This window comes from Pezoporus occidentalis, unplaced genomic scaffold, assembly GCF_034315485.1.
Source record: "Pezoporus occidentalis ecotype Australia unplaced genomic scaffold, CSIRO_AGI_Poc_V1 ctg109, whole genome shotgun sequence".
In the NCBI taxonomy this organism is placed as follows: Eukaryota; Metazoa; Chordata; class Aves; order Psittaciformes; family Psittacidae; genus Pezoporus; species Pezoporus occidentalis.
The window spans coordinates 996134-1016588 of record NW_026912875.1 but is presented as its reverse complement, the minus strand read 5'-3'; the positions used below and the strand labels follow the sequence as shown (position 1 = coordinate 1016588).

General features: G+C 38.6%; 1 protein-coding gene across 4 annotated transcripts in view; it reads left to right on the top strand.

Moving 5' to 3' along the window:
• The first annotated feature begins 914 nt into the window (after positions 1-914).
• The window catches only part of HACE1 (HECT domain and ankyrin repeat containing E3 ubiquitin protein ligase 1), a 54260-nt gene continuing 34719 nt past the window's right edge, over positions 915-20455 (top strand). For 2 of the 4 annotated variants that reach the window (XM_062624410.1, XM_062624393.1), the window contains exons 1-10: positions 915-1097; positions 5684-5738; positions 6955-7044; positions 8810-8914; positions 10395-10470; positions 10747-10878; positions 12045-12127; positions 13402-13498; positions 14994-15095; positions 19183-19289. In XM_062624410.1, the coding sequence (XP_062480394.1) occupies positions 1022-1097; positions 5684-5738; positions 6955-7044; positions 8810-8914; positions 10395-10470; positions 10747-10878; positions 12045-12127; positions 13402-13498; positions 14994-15095; positions 19183-19289 (923 nt within the window). In that variant the 5' untranslated portion in view covers positions 915-1021. Of the gene's footprint in view, positions 1098-5683; positions 5739-6954; positions 7113-8809; positions 8915-10394; positions 10471-10746; positions 10879-12044; positions 12128-13401; positions 13499-14993; positions 15096-19182; positions 19290-20455 lie in introns of those variants that run through there. The other 2 variants (XM_062624403.1, XM_062624419.1) reach the window with 2 other exon arrangements.

The window sequence follows — 20455 nt, the reverse complement described above, 5'->3', positions numbered from 1 at the left end:
CTGAAGACATGCTGACTCCTGACACTGCAATGCAGTGGAGAAGAAAATCTGTGCTGGCAGAGCAGCTTCCAGGAACTCAAATTGCAGTTGGGAGTTCACTGCTAGGGAGGGGAATCAAGGCAAACAGAAACATGTCAGATTCCTGTCTATCTGCAGTACCCCACAAAAATATCATACACTCAGATTTTTAGTTCACTCCTTGGTGCAACATGAACTATCATGCTATCTTGGCTTGTAGCAGAAATAGTGTGGCCAGCAGGACTAGAAGAATAAGAAAACAATGTTTTGGACCTGTGGACTGTGACACAGGAGGGATTTCAAATCCATAACATGGTGATATGTCATTTATATACTATTGCTTTTTCCATTATCTGCTAGAAGAAACGTGATAAACTCAATCTGGGCTTTCTTGTTGAAAAAAAGAAAAGTCTTCTACTCCACTGAGTATTTGCAGCTGACTTGAGAGTACCTTAGTCTATTCTCAGTGTAAAAATTTATCCTTGTATTCAAGTACTTCATGTGCCTTCTTGCAGTTTGGAGTGTCGACTGAAACACAGACTTGACAAATAATTTATGAAGATTCGTTCTTTGCTTCTCATGTCTTACTCTATTTATGATTGCTATTATTAAGTGCTGCTTACATTTCTATGTTTTTGGTTACAATTCCTATACCTTCCTTTTCCTGTGGTTACTTTGAAGGTGCTAGTAAAGTCATTCACATTTTTCGTCCTCGCTAAGAGCCTCCCCTTTATTACTTTCAGTAACTCCCCAGTTTAAGAGGTGAAAAGCCTTTCCCTCCTGTAACAACCAAACGTTTAAGTTCCCATATTCCACAATTTTCTGGCTTTTCGTCCCGCAGGAAATAGGTTTTCACGCTCCCGTATCCGCGCATGCGCGCAGCACCTGAGCATGCGCAGACGGTCAGGGGGCTGGCGGTGGCTTGGGCGGCCTCCGTGCTGCCGCCGCCACCACTGCGATGGGCTGAGGGAGAGGCAGCGGCTCCGGGCTGGGCGCTCCGAGGATGGAGAGAGCCATGGAGCAGCTAAACCGGCTGACGAGGTCCCTGCGCCGCGCCCGCACCGTGGAGCTGCCGGACGGTAGGAGAGGGGCTGCGGGCTGCCTGCCCTCGCTGTTTGTCCCGGCACCGTTGCGGCCTCTGCTCCCCGGTCTGGCCCGGCTCCGTGTGGCGGGGCGGGGGTGAGCTGAGTCGGGGGCCGTTGCATGTCCTCGTCCGGCGAGGCGGCCTGGGACGATGGAAACCGGCTCCCTACCTCCCTCTGCCTCCGAGGGGCTTGCTTTAGTTTATAACGGTGATAACAACAACAGCAGCGGTTTCCACATCTTCTTTTTATCCCCCGGTGTCTCGCCGCCGAAGGACGGAGGTACCCGGCACACAGGGCGCAGCGTGCCCCTGCCCGCGGCTGCTGCCCCTGGGCCCGGGTGCGAGGGTGGTCCGGGGTGCTGGACCCTCTTTTTGTCCGGCTTTGAATTCTTCCTTAGGTGCTTCGTCTGTGTCATCCCTAGTGATGACAAATCCTTGGTTGTTAGTTTGTTTTTGTTAATAGCACTGAATTTTGTATGAAATAGTGTTGTAAGTCACTGGTCACAGGCTAATTTTTCTGCCTCTAAACTGCTTCACATGGGTGCTAGCCATCCCGTACCCGGATAGATGTTAAAATACAGTTTCAGGCTTTTACGGCAAGTAGTTTAGTGTTCCAGCCAGATCCAGCTTTTGGGAGGACTACCTCTAAAAGCTTTTGGATATGCAAAAGTTTCTGTTCCTGTGAGTCATGTGCTGTCATTGTACTTTCTTCAGGGTTTATTTTTACAGACTGGTGTTTGGCTGTCTCTCTGCCAGCTTTCATCTCCGGTGGTGGAAGAAAGCAAGTAACCTTCTGTTTTCTCTGTGTCTTCCCTGTTTAGACTTCCTGGTTGCTGCATATATTCCCCCTGCGCTGAGCTGCTACACCTTTTCCTTATTGTCACCCACCAGCAGTTTCAGTATCTGCCAGTGCAGTTGCTTATAAATTTCACAAAATTGACAGACAAGTTTAAGTTGGATTTTGCTGCTGCTTGCAAGCAAGCCTTGGAATGACAACAGTGAAAACTGATGTAATACTGCCAGTGTGAGCTCCGGCTTGGAGAAATAATGTAGTAGCACCAGTTTAACTAAGTAATGATGGTGGTATGAATAATGCGTAGCACAATTTACGCCAGTTGGAGCTGCTTTAAATTTATGCCAGTACTAGAATAGGCAAATTAATTCTGAAATTGAGTTCAGCTATTTTCTTCTTACCTTGGGCATCTTACATTTCAGAGGTAGTCATGTCAATGCTAGTGCAAGCCCCATGACTTTCAAACAAGTACCTCTCTTGCGCTGTGGTGCAGAAGGCATGTCAATCCTATATATTCTCTAAGAATTACATGAAACAAGTCAGAGCTGAACTGAAATAAGGAGATAAATGGACTTTCAGGCAATGAAGTCTCAAATTACATTCCAAGAAAACCCATTCAATGGCCATCTGACTTTGGTTAGGTGTATAATGGTCCATCGTAGCTCATTACATGTCTTCTTTCTTGACCTTGGTGTTCTCTAGGTTTATTCAGGCCTGCCTAGATTGTACTTGAGAAGCAGGTTTGGTTGTAGTGTTTTGCTCCAAACATGTACTGACAGGATCAGCTTAGAAAATACTACCACTAGTCTCATATGGCATGTGGTTTGGTGACTTCTTGTGTGCTGTGTCCGGCCTCTTGAAATACGATTTCTGCCCCCTCTCCCCTGGTACATAAACAGCTTTAATTTGAAAGATACATAGTTTACCTCTCCATCCTTAAACTGAGAGTCATAGTACTCTCTTAGGAAATGGAGATGTATGTTTGAACTTCTTATGCTGAAGAAGGCACTAAATCCAGGTATTTAATTTCCTATGCATGTGCTGTAGCCATTAAGATACTATATGGATGGTGCTGACACTTCTCTAAGCTTGTAATCTCTGCCAAATTCAAACCAAAATCTCTTAGGAAATAAAGTAAGTGTTTCTGGATTCTACTGTTAAGTGCCTGAAAAGCTAGGTCTTGCAGCCCAAAGCAGTAGGTTTTAGGCTGTTTGGTTCTGACTCTGCATTTTGCGTGCTTTGTTTTTTTGTCTTTAGATATTCATAACTTGACATGCAAGCAAGTTAGATAATAAATATGTTCTATAAGTGCATGAGGCATATAATACCTTTGCTTTCACTGATGTCATGTACTTTAAGTTAATAGGTGTTTATTATGAATAGCGATAACAGTTACCAAAATAGGCACAAAAGCTCCTTAGTTGCACTTCCTTTTATTTCTGTACTGAAAAATTCTGGGAAAATCAGCACATGCTCCACAGTGTAGATTCTGTTAATAGAACAGCAGAAAGCTTAGTTTTGTAACTGTACCATAAACACCTTTAATGGCCCAGTTACAGTTGTATTTTACTATTGTCTTTTTCTAAATTGTTACACCTGCAATACAGTTAAATTTAATTGGGATTAGTATGAAGCCTTTCGGTTAAGTGTGCTGATGTATTTAAAGCTTTTCTTTTTTTTCTTTCTTTTTCTTCTGCCTCTTTAATAGGGCATGATTGTGGAAATTCAAAGGATGTCTAAGCTTTAGCTAGTATTCTCAAGTTCTGGTTTTTGTTTCAGTTGAGAGCTTTATTTGGAACAGAGCCCAAACAAGACGTGTTTTTTTTTTTCGTTTAGATACACTGGGAGCTAATCATGAATACATTTTAAAAAGTGATCCAATCATTTTCAGAGTAGATATCTTTATGTAGCATCTATTTAATTTTATTTCCAGGACTCTCCCTCTTTGTGTGTGTATTCTCTCCCACCCTGCCTCCCCCCTTCTCAGACCCCAGCAAAAATTCTAGTGGTACATGCTAGGGCTGGAGTTATCTAATGCTCACAGAGCTCTGCCGTAAGGAACAATCTACAGACAGTTCAAACTCTTGAACTTGGGGGTGGTTAGAATGACTTTCTACAGCTTGGAAATGTGATTTGGTGTTTTGAGAGATTTGTGTCTCTTCCATCATGTGTTTACTGTAAGCAGTATTAAAGCTATTCAATTTTTTAATAAATAACATAATTATTATTTGATTTTGAATATGACATTTCTTTCCGTTGTTCAAAGATAATAGATTAAAATTGATTCTTTCTTTTGTAAGCTACCTGTAGACTGCTTCACGTAGTGGGTAGCAGCACTAATCTTGGAATACTGTTGAAGTATAATAACAAATAGCATAACTGCATCATGAGAAGCTTTTCTCTGACTCCAGTTGATAAGGCTGAAGAATTAATTTGGTAAATGTCAGTTTGCCTATCTAGTGGAAGTACTGAATGTATAGAAGCATGTACATAAAATATATGAGAAGTTACACTTGTTTGGATCTGGTTTAATTCTTCCTGTTCTGATGGCTTTGTAACTTTTTGGATAATTTGGAACATTTTGCTCAATTAAGATGATGAAAAAGAAGTTCAAAGTAAAAGTTTTATAAGAACAGTCCTATATTTCCATATCCTGGAGCTCTGTACCTGGGTTCTCGCAAAGTATAGTCCCTCCTGTCATAAGTTGGCATCTACATGAAAAGTCTGTGGAGATTGTGCTCCCAACAATGGGTAGTTTGCTTCAAGCTGGAAATTATAATCATTACACATCAATAATAATTAATGTACCTCAGTATTATTAATGATTATTCTACATTAAAGACTTCAAAGTTTTGTTGAATTCATAGAATCCTAGAATGGTTTGCGTTGGAGGGGACCTTAAAGATCTAGTTCCAGCACCCTGCCACAGGCACAGACACCTTTTTACTAGACCAGGTTGTTCAAAGCCCTGTCCAGCCTGGCCTTGAACACTGCTGGGGATGGGGCAGCCACAGGTTCTCTGGACAACCTGTGCCAGTGCCTCACCACCCTCACAGGGAAGAATTTTTTCCTGATATATAATCTAAATCTCTGCTCTAAATTTGTCCTTTAAAAATAATGTTTTACTCCAGAAAGTCTGTAAGTGGCTAAGCAGGCATGTCATACCCATACAGTGTGCTGGTGTGTGCAGCAGAAGTCCTGGCAGGGACTGTATAGCTGAATGTCATTCTGTTCCCACCATTGACTTGCATCTTTGTGTTGTGGCCTTTTTTGTGTTGCCTTCAAATGTGGAAAATGAAACTGAGCAGAAATTAAATTGAAATTTATCGCATTCCGCTATTCCTGCTTAGAGACAAAACCAAATGGTTATGGAACAACTTAGTTTAAAGAAATCATTTTTACAAACTTGTCTGTATCCAGGACTATGGAAGTCACCTTGGAAGTTTCCTTCTTAAAATAAGCTATTTACTTTTTTTTTGTTAATGCACATTTCTTAAATGTGTTGACTTAACAACTGTCAGTTTAGAAAAATTGATGCTCCATTGCAAATTCTGTAATTACTACTTTGTAAAGGAAAAACCCACCACATTGAAACTTCATGTATTAGTCCTGTTAATTACGTCCTCTAAGTATGGTGGCTTTTTCTCTATAATGAAGCTTTAGTTATGTGTAACCTGTGCAGAAATAATAATCTGTTGAACAATGGACACTTTAAAAGGTAACTAACTGTTGCTAGAATATTTCACACACACATATATATATAATGGAATAATTTAATTTCTTCACAGACAATGAAACTGCTGTCTATACGCTAATGCCGATGGTTATGGCTGACCAGCACAGGTGAGGACTTCCTTATGTTTCTTTTTCTTTTTATCCTTTTTGTTTTTTTTTTCCCTTTTTAAGGTCTGAAAAACCAGCATGTTTGCAAGAGTTGTAGCTGCTGGAGCGCTCTCAGGAGTTCTGCTGAATAGTTCTGCTGAGATCTTCTGTAGCTGAAGTTAGACACTGACTGTATGCATTCTAGCATGTTCTTACCTGAAACCTGTTTAGTTTTATGCCATAGACTTGTTCTGTTGATGCACATAGAGTAATTTGTCCTAGGATAAGAACAAATACTTTTTTTTTTTTTTTGTGGAACTGGGGTGTAGATCTGTGTGTGCATTTACTGATGACTTAGAAACTTTTAGTCTCATTAGGCATCTTGGAAAGACATGGAAAGAGTTGTACAGTGAGATTGGTTCTTCAGAAATTCCTCAGATGACCAGCTGTTTTCCTTTACCCAGTGACCCTTAGAGTGATTGGGAACTGGGGGTTGTACAGTGCCAGCTAAGCGGTGCTACCTTCTGATGGGTTTTGTAGGCAAGCAGATCATGCTGAAACTGTAAAGTGTTTATCTGATCAGGATAAATGTTTGTTCTGCTAAATAATACTTTGTTGAGATTGTGTGCAAGGGTTTTAAATTATGCGATCAGCTTGTTACTAGAGGTTGAAATCACCAGTTCACTTGCAGTTTTGCTTGTTTTGAAGTATTTTATCTTAGCTAATATTTTATCTTTATTAATTACTTAAGGCTTGAAGGGTCCTATTTAAATTTATTATCCTGTTGGCATATTATGTGTCCTTCTACTTTGTTATGATGATTTCATGTACCAGTCTTCCCTCTGAACTCTGCCTATGTTTGGGAAAGCTGCTGGGTATCTGGTTAGGGTATATGGGTAGAGATTAAGGAGGAAAATGGGAATTTATATTTTTTTCAAACCAAAGCTATTGATATGCTTGTTCTCCGTGCTTGTAATGAAGTGATTTGGCCATCTGGTCTAATTCTAACTGGTTTACATTTGACAGTTGCCCAGTGTTACAGTTCATGTTTTATGTACAAGTAAGAAGTGAAAGAGTAAAAGTACTGTTAATATGTAAACACTTGCAAGCTGTTGGATGTTGTTAGTTGGATGGAAAAGAAATAGTGATCAAGAAAGAAATAGAGTACTTGTGTACAGTATATACTTTGCTTGGATAATGTGAGATACTTTATTTAAAATTATTTTTTTGTTTAAAGGTCTGTCTCAGAGCTACTGTCAAATTCAAAATTTGATGTGAATTACGCATTTGGACGTGTGAAGAGAAGTTTGCTTCATATTGCAGCAAAGTAAGACTTACTTGAGTCCAGTCCAGAAGTTAACAATGAAAGTAATACCACAAATCTAAGGCACCAATGTAAGCTGGGAAACTCTGTAGTATCAGTTGACACTTTGTTTTTACACTTTTTTTTATTTTGTTTGTTTTTTTAGCAATATGCCTGCCTCATTGAGGGGATAGTTTTTACACATAATAGCAAATGGCTTTCTAAATTCTAGTGAAGGAAGTCTAGGTGGATACTTTTTTCCTTTCTGTGAAATCCCAGTTTGTGAAAAAATGTAGCTGTTATGTATACCCTGTGTAGCTGGATTACTCTTGATTTTGTAGATTTAGAGAAATGTTGTCTGCAGGTGATGCTTGTTTTTGAAGTATTCTAAACCACTGAGAAGTACTTGGATGTTCGCTGGGAAGCATCTGTACAAAGTACTTCATATGACCATACCTGAAGGGAATATAACTAATTTCTAATAATTTTTTATATCCTGGGTGAAAGGTTTAAGTGCTAATTTCAACTCCATGACCTAGATTATTCATTATTTATGTATCTATTCAGTGAGGATAAATATTTATTGCCAAGAAACAGCCAGATTAATATTACCTTAATAGAAATGAACCGTATAGTTTTTGAAATAGCCTTTTAGGAAACTAAACTTTAAACTAATGAGTGAATGTTCTATATGTATGTCCCATTTTGAATATCTTGAAAAATAGTAAAAATAAAAGTAATAGTAGTGGCATTGCATATAAATAGCAGGTGCTTGGGCATAATGTAGGTAGGAGTTCCAGCTTTCTAAGCAGACTGTTCTAGAAATATATTTCCCAGGTATTCCATCTCAGAATTACATGCTACTTACGTAAAATTTACTTGAGAAAGTACTCAACGAAAAAAAAAAAATGCAAGCAAATTTTTAGCATACATCTTAGAATTATCTTTGAAAAGCTGTTTTCATTGATCATAAACCACAAGAAATTGTGTTACTGGTTTCTGGATTCTCTCTTATCTTGGCTAGTTGTTGGGTCACTAAGAGATCACAGAAATGCTGTTTTTGCAACTTACTGTACAGCCAGTCTTCGGTTTCTTTGGGTGGTTGGTTAGCAGTGTCGTCATTGGGGAGATTAATAACAATGGATAAGATGGTCATGATAGATATGAAAATAATATATATTTATCCTCTGATTCTGCTCTTCCTCTTGAAAAATTCAGGAGCAAGATAAACATACAATGCAGTTTCGGTGTTCTTGGTGGTATTGATTATTCTATATTATGAAAAGAAAAATGGAGTTACAGGTTCAAAACAAATAGCAAAGATATTTGTATGAGTTTGAGGATTTCTGATTCTTAAGGTTTAAATATAACTTCTGGACAGTGAAGTGTAACATAAAGAATTGTGCTGGGATTGTTATTAAATGGAAAGTTCAGCCTGTGAATAGATTAAAAATGGGGAGGTGAGAGGAAATAGTAATCAAAACATTTTAAACAGCTTATATTTTAAACAACTGGCAGTCTTAAAGATTCGCTGTTGAGTTTTAAAGTCACCAAAATCACATAAAAGGCTAGTATCTGTTCAGTAGTGCATGTTATGACCACTCAGTTCTCACTGCATTTAAGTGTCTTTAGCTTTGTGTAACTTGAATGATGAGGGTGTAAAACCATTTTGTGTAAAGATTTTTCTGTTGAATGTAATCTGTATATAGTATTGGTGTTGTCTTCAATATAGATTTGGTTTGTAAATATCCTTGTTACAGTTTTTTTCCCTTCCTTATTTTGTTCTTAGCTGTGGATCAGTCGAGTGTCTTGTTCTATTATTAAAAAAAGGAGCAAATCCAAACTATCAAGACATTTCAGGATGCACACCTCTCCATTTAGCAGCAAGGAATGGGTAAGGAAGTTTTTAAAACTCTCAAAGGTTTTGTGCACAATGCACTTGAACTGACATGTTCTGTAAAATTTTTACATAGCTGAAATAAAATACTTTGGTTTTCACCTTTGAAAATCATAGAATAGTTCGGGTTGGAAAAGACCTTAAGATGATTTAGATCCAACCCACCTGCCATGGGCAGGGACACCTCCCACTAAACCATGCCACCCAAGGCTCTGTCCAACCTGGCCTTGAACACTGCCAGGGATGGAGCAAATAAAAAAATAAAAAAATTGGATGGTGCACTTACGGGGTACATGGAAGTTACCTTGCATATTCAGAGAATATTTTTATTCTGAGTAGGAAGTTATGTTTGAAATGCCAATTTTAGTGCCAGTCGTTTAGTGTTTTCTGTTAAGTAGGAGCTTAATGTTTATTACAACAGTGATTGAACAAGGGATGTATTCACCTTCCAGTTAGCTAAGTAAGAAAAGATTTCAAAGAGGACACTGGAGGATTTGGAAGATGCAGGGATTTCAGAGTTTTCTCAGGTAGTGTTTTCAAGGAAATTTTTACTACAAGCAAAAGAATACTAAGCTTGCATGCACAATATTAGGAGATAGGGGAAAAAAAACCTCACCCAAAAATGGTGAGCAAGCACCTTTTTGAGATCTCTTAAGGCCTTACTTCTTGAACTGCAGTATGTGTAAACACACACCTGATAATAGTAATTTTGTCTTTTTGTTTTTAGAGCAGGTATGTGTTACAGTAACTGAATTGTATCATGACTGGTACTTCAAATGAGGTGGTAGTGTTTAGTGGTTTTTAGGTATGTGGGAGACAGGAGAGAGAAGCAGCCAAGTGGTACACGATGAAATGCCGAAATACACACAGGAGACAGGTGGAAAGGAGGTATGAGAAAGTGTGAGAGGTACCAAATAAAAAGGAAAAGTAAGAATAAACTCTTAAGGGTAAAGGACTGGGAGCATTGGGGAGCACTAAAAGACCAAATTAAACATGAAGTAGGAAAAACACCTCTACTTTCACTAAGGCAGCTATCATTCTTGCCAAAGATTTATATAGGTACAGTGAGCGTCTAATTATTTAATGATTTAGTGGTGTTCTGTAAGTGTATTCACTAAAGTGTACAGATGATGATGAACTTCATGTATTTCTATTAGCTGAGCTCCAGCTTCTTACCCTGAAAGTGTAGTTCATGCTGAGCTGAAGCTGTTAGAGTGGTGGTTAAGTGCTTCTATGCTTTCCACAAAAACATTCAGCTATGTTTTTAACCCTGTGCTGTCATATACTACACTTGTACTGCATGAGTCTGTGGTGCTACTCATGATCACTTTTTCACATGCTCAGTACCATACTTATAAAGTAGAACAACCTGCTATAGTTTGTACAATGATGAATTAGAGTGAGTGGAGCTCTATGATACTTGGTCTTTGTAAATGATTTTTCCTGCATGTGTTTTAATGTATTCTTTTGCTTATAGCCAGAAGAAATGTATGAGCAAGCTGCTGGAATACAGTGCAGATGTCAACATTTGTAATAATGAAGGCTTGACTGCAGTAAGTGCTGCTCATTTTAATGGTGCTCTTAAAATGAATGAAGAATTTGAAGATTCTCATTTCTTAAGCTTCTGCCACCTTACATGTAAATATACAAAACTGCTGTGTGGCAAGTGCCCTTAAGAATCAAAAGCTGCGATCAGTGTACCTCAGCATATGATAGTATTGTTCGAAGCTTCTCTTTTAAAACATCAACAGTAACAGGTTTAAAATAATATATATGAAATATTTCTATCATTGCTAAAGAAAGCATATGTATAATCATTTTGTACTTAGATTCATTGGTTGGCTGTCAATGGACGAACAGAATTGCTTCATGATCTTGTTCAGCATGTCAGTAATGTAGATGTCGAAGATGCAATGGGACAGACAGCCCTTCATGTAGCTTGTCAAAATGGACACAAGACAGTAAGTGTTTTAATTTTATTAACACAATGGCTTTGTGAAGAATTGGGTAATGCTTTGATGTTGTTGTGTGTGTCTTCTTTATAAACTTCAGGCTAGTCATGCACATTATAATGGTTGGAAGTGTGAAAAACTCTATTGTTTGTCTTAGTATTGACTGCATACACTTGAATAGGAACAACTAATTTATTCTTGTGGAGATGATTGATCTCAGTGTTCATGGGAGCTTAAGTGACTATTCAGCCATTCTGTAGTACTGTTATTGCTTTGTTGATAGCAGGTTTTGATGTAGTGCTAAACATTTAAAAATGTTCTTCCTTACTTTTTAGAATGTATTTGATTTATAATTATGCCAGCAATCATGTGCTTTTGAAATCTGAAATGATCCTAATTTACTGTGAATAAAAACTGACTGCAGAGTTAGGTTAGTTAAATATCTAATATTTGAAGTAAACAAGTTCTCATGGACTCCTCTTTATTGATCTGTGTGAATAATTTTTAGGCGTGGCCTTGCATTGGAGCTGACTACTCTCAGAGTACAAGTCTGGATACTTTACTTGAACGGCATTACAGCATGTAGAGTTACACAGATTGTCTCCAGGACTATTTACAGTTCAAATAATAATTAAAAAAAAATAAATCTTTATACTCAGATCCTTTCTGTTGTCATTGTCAGAGCTCAACTTTGGAACACCAAATTCTGAGAAATTGCTAACTACAGACTTTTCTACTTTGTGTGACTGGAATACAGCAAAATTTGTTTGAGAGTCTGCTCGATATTTTGGAATTTGCTTACTTATTTCATCTGTTCTAATGTGTGTTTAAAACTTCATCTTGTGATAAGGCTGTTTATAGCTGTCACTAATGTGAACTTTACTTCTCTAAAAAATGTCAGTTTTCTTTTTTTAAATAGCATGTACTTCCAGGGGTCTTTGGGATTAGTGAAAGATCAGTAAAAGGCATAGTTACAAAAAATGGGAAGTTCAAAAAAGCTTTATGAGCTCTGACAGCCATGATTTTCCATATAGTATTTAGGAATTTTGGTTTTGAGATTCATTATGGAAAATTAAATCCTTCAGTGTAATTAGACATACATGTCAAGAAACAGTTGCAAATCAATAGACTTTTCTGTTGCTTTTTTCTAATACTGATATTTTTTTCTGTTCTAGACGGTGCAGTGTTTGCTAGACAGTGGTGCAGATATAAACAGGCCGAATGTGTCGGGGGCAACTCCACTCTATTTTGCTTGCAGGTTATATATTCTTTACTTTTGAATATTGTGCTAAAAGTGAAATGGATCCCCTTTCTCCCCCTTCCTTTCTGCAATGAGAATGATTAGAAAGCATAACGTTTAGGAGACATAAAAGCTGACTAGTACTTAATCTTGCCTCATGTTTGAATGTAGTTTGGTGTCTCATCTAAATACTTAGTACTGCAGGCTTATATACCTTTTCCTAACAGACATGTTAAACGCAGCTGTGTGTGTTCTTGCATGAGTCATAATTAATAACTGCTAAACTTATTTTGGGAAAAAGAGATACACTAACTTAGATTTTACTGGTACACTGAAAATGCAGCCTTTTGTGGGGCAGGTTTCACTATTCTTTAACGTAGAGTATGGTATTACAGTGCACAGGAAATGTGCATATATGATTTAAAGTTACAGTATTGAATTCAAATTATATTGTTGTGTTTATCAGTTTTCTTCACAGTTTAATTTTATGTCAAAACTAATAACATATGATAAATTACCTTTTGTTTTAATTGGAGCATTTTTGCTATTTGGTAGAACATCTACAGTTTTGTAATCCCTGTGCTTTGGTTACAATTTAAATAGTTCACCTATGATTAAATGTTACTATAAAGAAAAGGAGAAGTGGATTGACCTGGTGGCCTGCCAAGAGTTATGTTGTGGGTGCCTTCGTATCTGGAGCTAGTGTATGCTGACTCTTGGCAGTTGAGAAGAAGGGAATTGGAAAATAAATAGCTGCTAGCTAATTGAATGCCTGGGTGCTTGCTTTAGGGACTGGCACTGGAATCTGTTTTAAAAGAATTAAGCAGCTTGCCTTGTCTTGAAGGCTTTTCATTAGAAGAGAATGTGTTGCAAGTACAGCAGTGATGTTCTTTTACAAATCAACAGTTGGCAGTGTGGAATGAACAGAATGCGTAGCAGAGGTCAAGGTCTCCTTGTCAGAAGTGCCAGCTGGTGGTGCTGCCAGCTTGGAAGAAAGGTTATAGGTCCCTGATGACAGGGAGAGCAGGATGTGTTACCAGTGGCTGCTGGCTGGAGAAAGGGTATTGATGCTCAAAGTCTGATTGTAAAGCCCCTGATGTTGCACTGTTGCTTCTGCAGTGGCTTTGAAAGGTAGTAGAAAAATGTAAGTGGCATCCTATGTTTCTGTTTAGTTTCATACCATAAGTATGTTTTCTCCTGGCTTATATGGGTTTTGTTTTAGATGCAATACTCGGATTATCATGTATAGTAGAGCATAAGTGCTGTGTTAACTCTTCTCTTCTTTTGAACAGCCATGGTCAGAGAGACACTGCACAAATTCTTTTGATGAGAGGAGCCAAATATTTACCAGACAAAAATGGTGTTACTCCACTGGATCTCTGTGTACAGGTATTGAGTTAGCAGCACTCTTTCTGTGAACTTTTGTCACTTATTACAGTGTCACTCAATCAGTTACCTTTTTTATTTTTAAGGCCTATGAAAGATGGTTCTCCACTGGTGAAAGAGAAATGCAAAAATAACTTTTTGCAGTTAAAGTGATCCTACAGGCAGGTTCCCAATTTGCAGCCTTTGCAAAAGTTTTTAACATCTTTAAAGACTTTGCAAGATAGGAGTTTATGAGAAGTGAAGAGTTTGCAGAACTCCAGTTGACTAGAAAGTTTGGAAATCCTTGTTTTTTATTATTAATGCCTTGAATGTGTGCTTCAGTCTGCGGTTTTACAGTCCCTAGGACATGGCTTTATGCATAAAAATTCTGTCAACATTTCTAGGTGTGAGTAGTGACCCCTGGTGTTTGCTGTTTTGTAATGATGATCTTCCTGTGTGAGCAAGCAAAATATTTTCTTTCCTTTTACCTCTTTTTTATTTTTTTCCCTCTCCTTTACTTACCAGTTTGCTTTTCAGTGTAGATACATCTTTCTAGATGAAAGACTGAAATTCTTGATAACTTTGGTGGTATTACTTTGGTATTACTTTGATTTTGAAAAACTGACTTTCATGAATTCTTGTGGATTCTGAGTGGTTTTAATTTTAATACCTAATTTCTTGGCACCATTAACAATTAAATGAATCTTTTAAATGACTTTGTTATCACTGTAGCGAGATATAATCTGTCATGCAAAAAGAAGGAACCTCTGTATTTGCAGCATTTAATCCATTACAAGATTGTCTTTTCAGTGTGGAATTTGTTGTGTATTCAGGTTGTAGGTGCCTGCCTAAAAATGCAGTTGTGCTAAATAAGAGTTGATACAAATAAAACACAAATTCAAGTCCTGTTATTTCTAAAAGACGTTTTTCTCAAAAGCTTATGAAGTTAAGTCTGAGCTGTTGATCTGAGGCACAAGTGGAATCATACTTGTGTATTGATTTTAAAGTTAAATAATCCTTTCATGAGTTTATCCTATTTCTTCCTTTAACAAGTCAGATTTGTGCCTTATGGACCTTTAGGAAAATATTTGTTTTGAAGGATGAGATTCTGGGTGTAATTAGGTAGATGTGTGTCATCCATCAGCAGTGAGAAGAGAAGCTAAATATTGCACTGTTTTTAAGCGCTGGTAAATTGTTAGGTGAAGCGTTGTTCAAGTGTAACTTTGGCTTTCTGTGTGGGAAAGCATTAAAAAACAAACAAACCCCCGAAAGCAAACAGAAGGGGAGCAGATACATATGACCTGATACACTGAAAGAATTTGATTCTGCCATCTCTCAAAAGTTTTGTTGTATCTAATTTTGATACATTATTAAATTTCACTTTATTTATGTTAGGATTGGATTACTCAATTCAGTATTAAAAAAAAAGGTAATTCTTAGTAAGTGTTAATGTCTATAATAGTATAAGCCCCAATTCTGATGTTTCTTTTAATTAAAATGGTTTTTGTTGCTTTTTTAGGGTGGTTATGGAGAGACTTGTGAAGTCTTAATACAATACCATCCTCGACTTTTCCAGACAATAATTCAAATGACGCAGAATGAAGATCTACGGGAAAACATGGTAACACAGGATTATGTGTATATAGTTTTGTGTATCTGTGTGGTGGAGATCTGATGGCTTAATATTAGTGTCCTGGTTAGAATACACTACCAGAAGTTCAACATCTTCGTCGCTGACATGGACAGTGGGATTGAGTGTGCCCTCAGCAAATTTGCCGATGACACCAAGCTGTGTGGTTCGGTTGTTACACTGGAGGGAAGGAATGCCATCCAGAGGGACCTTGACACACTTGTGAGGTGGGCTGATGCCAACCTTATGAAGTTTAACCATGCCAAGTGCAAGGTCCTACACCTGGGTTGGAGCAATCCCAGGCACAGCTACAGGTTGGGCAGAGAAGAGATTCAGAGCAGCCCTGCAGAATAGAAGGACTTGGGGGTGTTGGTCAATGAGAAACTTAACATGAGCCAGCTTCAGTGTGCACTTGCAGGCCAGAAAGCCAACCGTATCCTGGGCTGCATCAAGAGGAGCATGACCAGCAGGTCGAAGGAGGGGATCCTGACCCTCTACTCTGTTCTTGTGAGACCTCACCTGGAGTATTGTGTGCAGTTCTGGTGTCCTCAACATAAAAAGGACATGGAACTGTTCGAACAAGTCCAGAGAAAGGCCACGAGGATGATCAGGGGACTGGAGCACCTCCCGTATGAAGAGAGGCTGAGAAAGTTGGGGCTGTTCAGCCTGGAGAAGAGAAGGCTGCATGGAGACCTCATAGCAGCCTTCCAGTATCTAAAGAGGAGCCTCTAGGGGTGCTGGGGAGGGACTCTTCACTAGGGACTGTAGTGATAGGACAAGGGGTAACAGTTTAAAAGTTCAACAGGGGAAGTTTAGATTGGATATAAGGAGAAAGTTCTTTACTGTGAGGCTGGTGAGGCACTGGAATGGGTTGCCCAGTGAGGTTGTGAATGCTCCATCCCTGGCAATGTTCAAGGCCAGGTTGGATAGAGCCTTGGGTGACATGGTTTAGTGTGAGGTGTCCCTGCCCATGGCAGGGGGGTTGGAACTAGATGATCTTAAGGGCCTTTCCAACCCTAACTATTTTATGATTCTGTTGTAAGTTGACCAGTAAGGGCCACAATAGTTGATCATAATGTGGTTTTCTTTTCTTCCATGGAAAATATACAGTCTCCCTATAGTATATAGTATAACCCCAAGAATTTGGGGTTAAATGTGGGATCTATTTTAACTTAGTGTTCTGACTTTGTATATTTGGCAAAGTGATCTAGACAGCGTAAGAAATGAAAAAGCAGATTTGTTGCAAATAGCCTGTACCTTGTTTGTACTAAGGTGCTGGTAGACCATTCTATATGTACAATTACTTTATGTAATAGGGTCTGTTTTCTTTCATTTAGTGTGTATCTGCAGATATCCATTCTAGGATATGTCTCAAGGCTTGAATCGTTTAGAATTAACGGAAACATTTGGAATATGAGCACTCATCTGTATGAAGTTGCTTTGTGCAATAACAATGTGAAAGATTGCAGCCGCAATTTCATTTGGTTATTATTGCTGTAGATGACTCTATTCTGTTCCTTTTTCATTGGTTCTTCTAGACATTGTTTCTTTTATTATTGTGGGGTAGTGCAATCTAAAGCAAAGGAAAAGCAAGGAAAAGGTTTTTTTGTTTCTTGATTCACATAGAGGGTAAGAAGTATGGGATGCTTTTTTTCCCCCTTCCAAATCTAGATAGCTGTGGGGTTTTAATATATTGTTTGCTTGAAAATAACTGCAAACAATTTTGCAGACTGTAAATTGACAAAGCAAGTATAGATTTAGTAAGGTATTGGCTGCCACTTCACTGAACTTGGTTTGCTAGATTTTTGACGTTTTTATTTTTTTCTTTAACCCTATTACTTCCACTGCAAACCTGAGCATTTATAAGTCCATATAGAAATAGTCTTGAAATTTCTGAGACAGGTCTGAGTTTTACAAAGTAAAACATCAGAGGTGAGAATTCTCAAAGTGTATGTTAGAAGCATGCGGAATAGTGTAGGTGATTTCAAGTAAAAGGAAGTTAAAGAACTAAAGCCATGGAACAAAAAATACTTTCTACATGAAGGGAAATGGCAAAGCATATTATTGTATATTATATAAGTGAAGAGACAGTAGATGAGAAAAATGAATGTCTGAGTAATGGAGGAGGTGTGTTGATTTGGAGAAAACTCCAGGAACAAACTTGCCAAAAAGTTTTCAAGCTGACAAGCAGCTATTCTTTATTGCGGCGCCGGGAGACATGGGGGATAGCTCCTCCTAACGTGTGTCTCCCCATTGCCACACAAGCTGTCCTTTTATAGCCACTGGGCATACATACGTATTCATGAGGCTACGTATGGATTACATAATTTTCCAGAAAGTTCCCCGCATGCGTACAGAATTGTGGTGGTGGTCTCTGAGGGTCGTTTACTTCTTCCAACAATCTTCATTACTTCTGGCAGCCTTTGAAGCACGCACAGTAGGTGCTCATGCCAGTTTAATTGGTTCGTTAGCACCAGAGACATAATAATCCTCCTATCCTCCTACTTATCAGTTAGTTTAACTGTAGCCCATCCTGGACACCTGCCATTCCCAGATACTCCTTATCCCTGTGTCCTGTTCTTCTAGACTGTTTTTCTTAAACTATGTCACAACTATAACAATTTATCTTGTGAGAATTCTCGGTATGTTCTCTAGCTGTACTCTATTTTTTTTCTCTATGTATCATGCACTTCAGTAATTTTCCATTGCTACTGTTACAAACCCATCAAACTTAACATTACTTAAAACTAATTCTAAAGGTTTCTATATTCCATTTTGTGATTTTGTGCCCCCTTGTCTCAGTGTGCAAAAAGATCTGAATGAGAGGATATGCATAGGGTATTAGATAATATGTGGCACTGTTATGCTTCATTTCCAAAATGAAAACATTTTAAGTGTGGTTTTCTATGGCCAAGTCTGAGCTGTTCTGCCCAAAGCCTTGGATAATGACCAGTTCATATTCTTGAAAGTGATGACATGGAGAGAATGGTTGCATGTTGGAAGTCAGAACTCACATGAACTTAAATGTTCTTGACAAACTGGAAAATTACTGACAGACTGCAGGGAGAAAGATACTGCCTCAGCTGTTTGTAGCTAGAGATTCACTTGAACCTTGGGGAGAACTCTCACACAGTCAAGGAAGTGAAGTATTAGAAAAAATCAGTTAGTGAAGCTGCAGAGATTCCAGAGTAGAAGGTATCTGAAAACCAGGCAGGCAGATTGGGCAGACCAGTTTGGATTGAAGATACAAGTGCTTATGCCTTGAGGCAAAGTGTTGGTGTAAATGACCTTTATGAGATGCCTTTTCGTACCACCTTACTACAGGAGAAGTTGAGGATTACTGAACTTTCTGAAAGTGAGCGAGAAGGGAGTAAATGAGGATACAGTAGGAATGCATGAAGAGTGGTGCTGCTGAAGGTTTGGTTTATCTGCAAAAAAGTCTAGGCCGGATATAAGTGTAGAGCAAAGGGGATTTGAAGACAGGGTAGTGTCTGGGCAATTGCAGCATTTAGTCTTTGGGAGCCAAGTGATGATATTATCAAGAAAAGGGACGAATTTGAGAAGAGAGTCATCATAACAATTATTGGTTATCAGGGTACGATTTCTTATCTAAGGAAGGACGTTCAGTAACTTGAGCAATGAAGGTAGTGAGAACAGACTCTAGGATCCAAGGTTCATTTACATTGTCATAAACTAACCAAGGAGTGAACTGGGGAGACAGGTAAATGACGAATTATAAACCTAAAATATATGCTTTTGACTATAAGAAGTTGAAAGTGTAGCCTACTAATTTTTTCAGATGAAAATAAGTTGTTCTTGCAATTTATTAATACGTGGCTAAGCATTCAGTTATAATATGGTACATCTTGTAGTACCATACCTTCGTACTAGAAGGTATACTTCTTCAGTAATCTATGTGAATTATAATAAAGTGTTAACTGACATTAGATTAGATGTTGGACAATATAGATATACAATAATATTGCTAGCTGTTAATGCTTGGGTGATAATGTTCTGTATTAAATGTTGATCTGACACTCCATGACAATATGCATTTTCTTTTGTTTTAATGCATCAGTTGCGGCAAGTTCTGGAACACTTGTCTCAGCAGAGTGAAAGCCAGTATCTTAAAATCCTAACAAGTCTTGCTGAAGTTGCTACAACAAATGGTCACAAACTGCTTAGGTAAGTGTGAGAGAATCATAAGTAAATTGATAAGCTACCTGGCAGTTAATGCCACTTAGTAGTTTTAATAATCTGAACTATCTCATACCTGGCACATGCTGGAGTAGCCAGAACTGAAATCTGATTCTTAATGACAGTGCCTGTTCAGATCATTGTCTTGAGGAAAGGAAGTTGGTGTCCTTGTATGGCTGCTGGCCAAGAAGCCTGAGTTGCAGAGAAGTGCATTTTTTTTAGTTTGGCTATAGCAGCTCTGGGAAGGGAAGCTTTTTAGCCAACTGCCAGTTTCTTCTCTTCCATATCTTAACTTTTCTGCATGATTTCTTACCATGTGTGAGAAGAGTCTTGCTGGTTCTGATTGCCTTCCATGGTGTCGTGGTTTAAACTCAGTCAGACAGCTTGTTCACTCACTTCCCCCCCTTCTTGCCCTCCCCCTACTCCCGGAGGAACGGAGAGGAGAATTGAAAAGAATGCAACTCCTGCGGGTTGAGATAAGAACAGTTTAGTAACTAAGGTATAACACAAATCACTGCTGCTACCACCAATGATAATAATGATAAAGGAAATAACAAGGGAAGAGAATACAACACCTCATCACCAGCCGACCGATAACTCACCCTCCCCAACCTGACCAAGCACTGACCGATACCTCCTCCAACCCCGCAGTCTACCAGCCCTTCTGGCCAACTCCCCGTTACATCCTGGGCATGAGGTGCTGTGGTATGGAATACCTCTTTGGCTAGCTTGGGTCAGGTGTCCTGTCTCTGCTTCCTTCTGGCTTCCCCTCCTCCCTGGCAGAGCATGAGGCTCACAAAGTCCTTGGCCAAACCAAAACGTCATTGTTACCAGCTCTGTTCCTGAGCCAAAAGTCAAAACACTGCACTGCACCAGCTACCAAGAAGGAGAAAAATGACTGCTACTGCTGAACCCAGGACCCATGGCTACTAATATATCTGAGACAAAAATTTACATGCCTCTGTGCTCTCAGCAATGCAAGCAGCAGTTACCTGGGGAAACACATAAGCAAGCATGTTTTCCTAATATGCTTTCCTAATTTTTATGGTATCTGTTTGAGGGAGTTAGGTAATCTGTTGGAACACCAGTAACATTTTACTGTTTTCAAAACCTAGCAGAATCTGCTCTAACCTTTATGCTTTACTAAAAGCCAA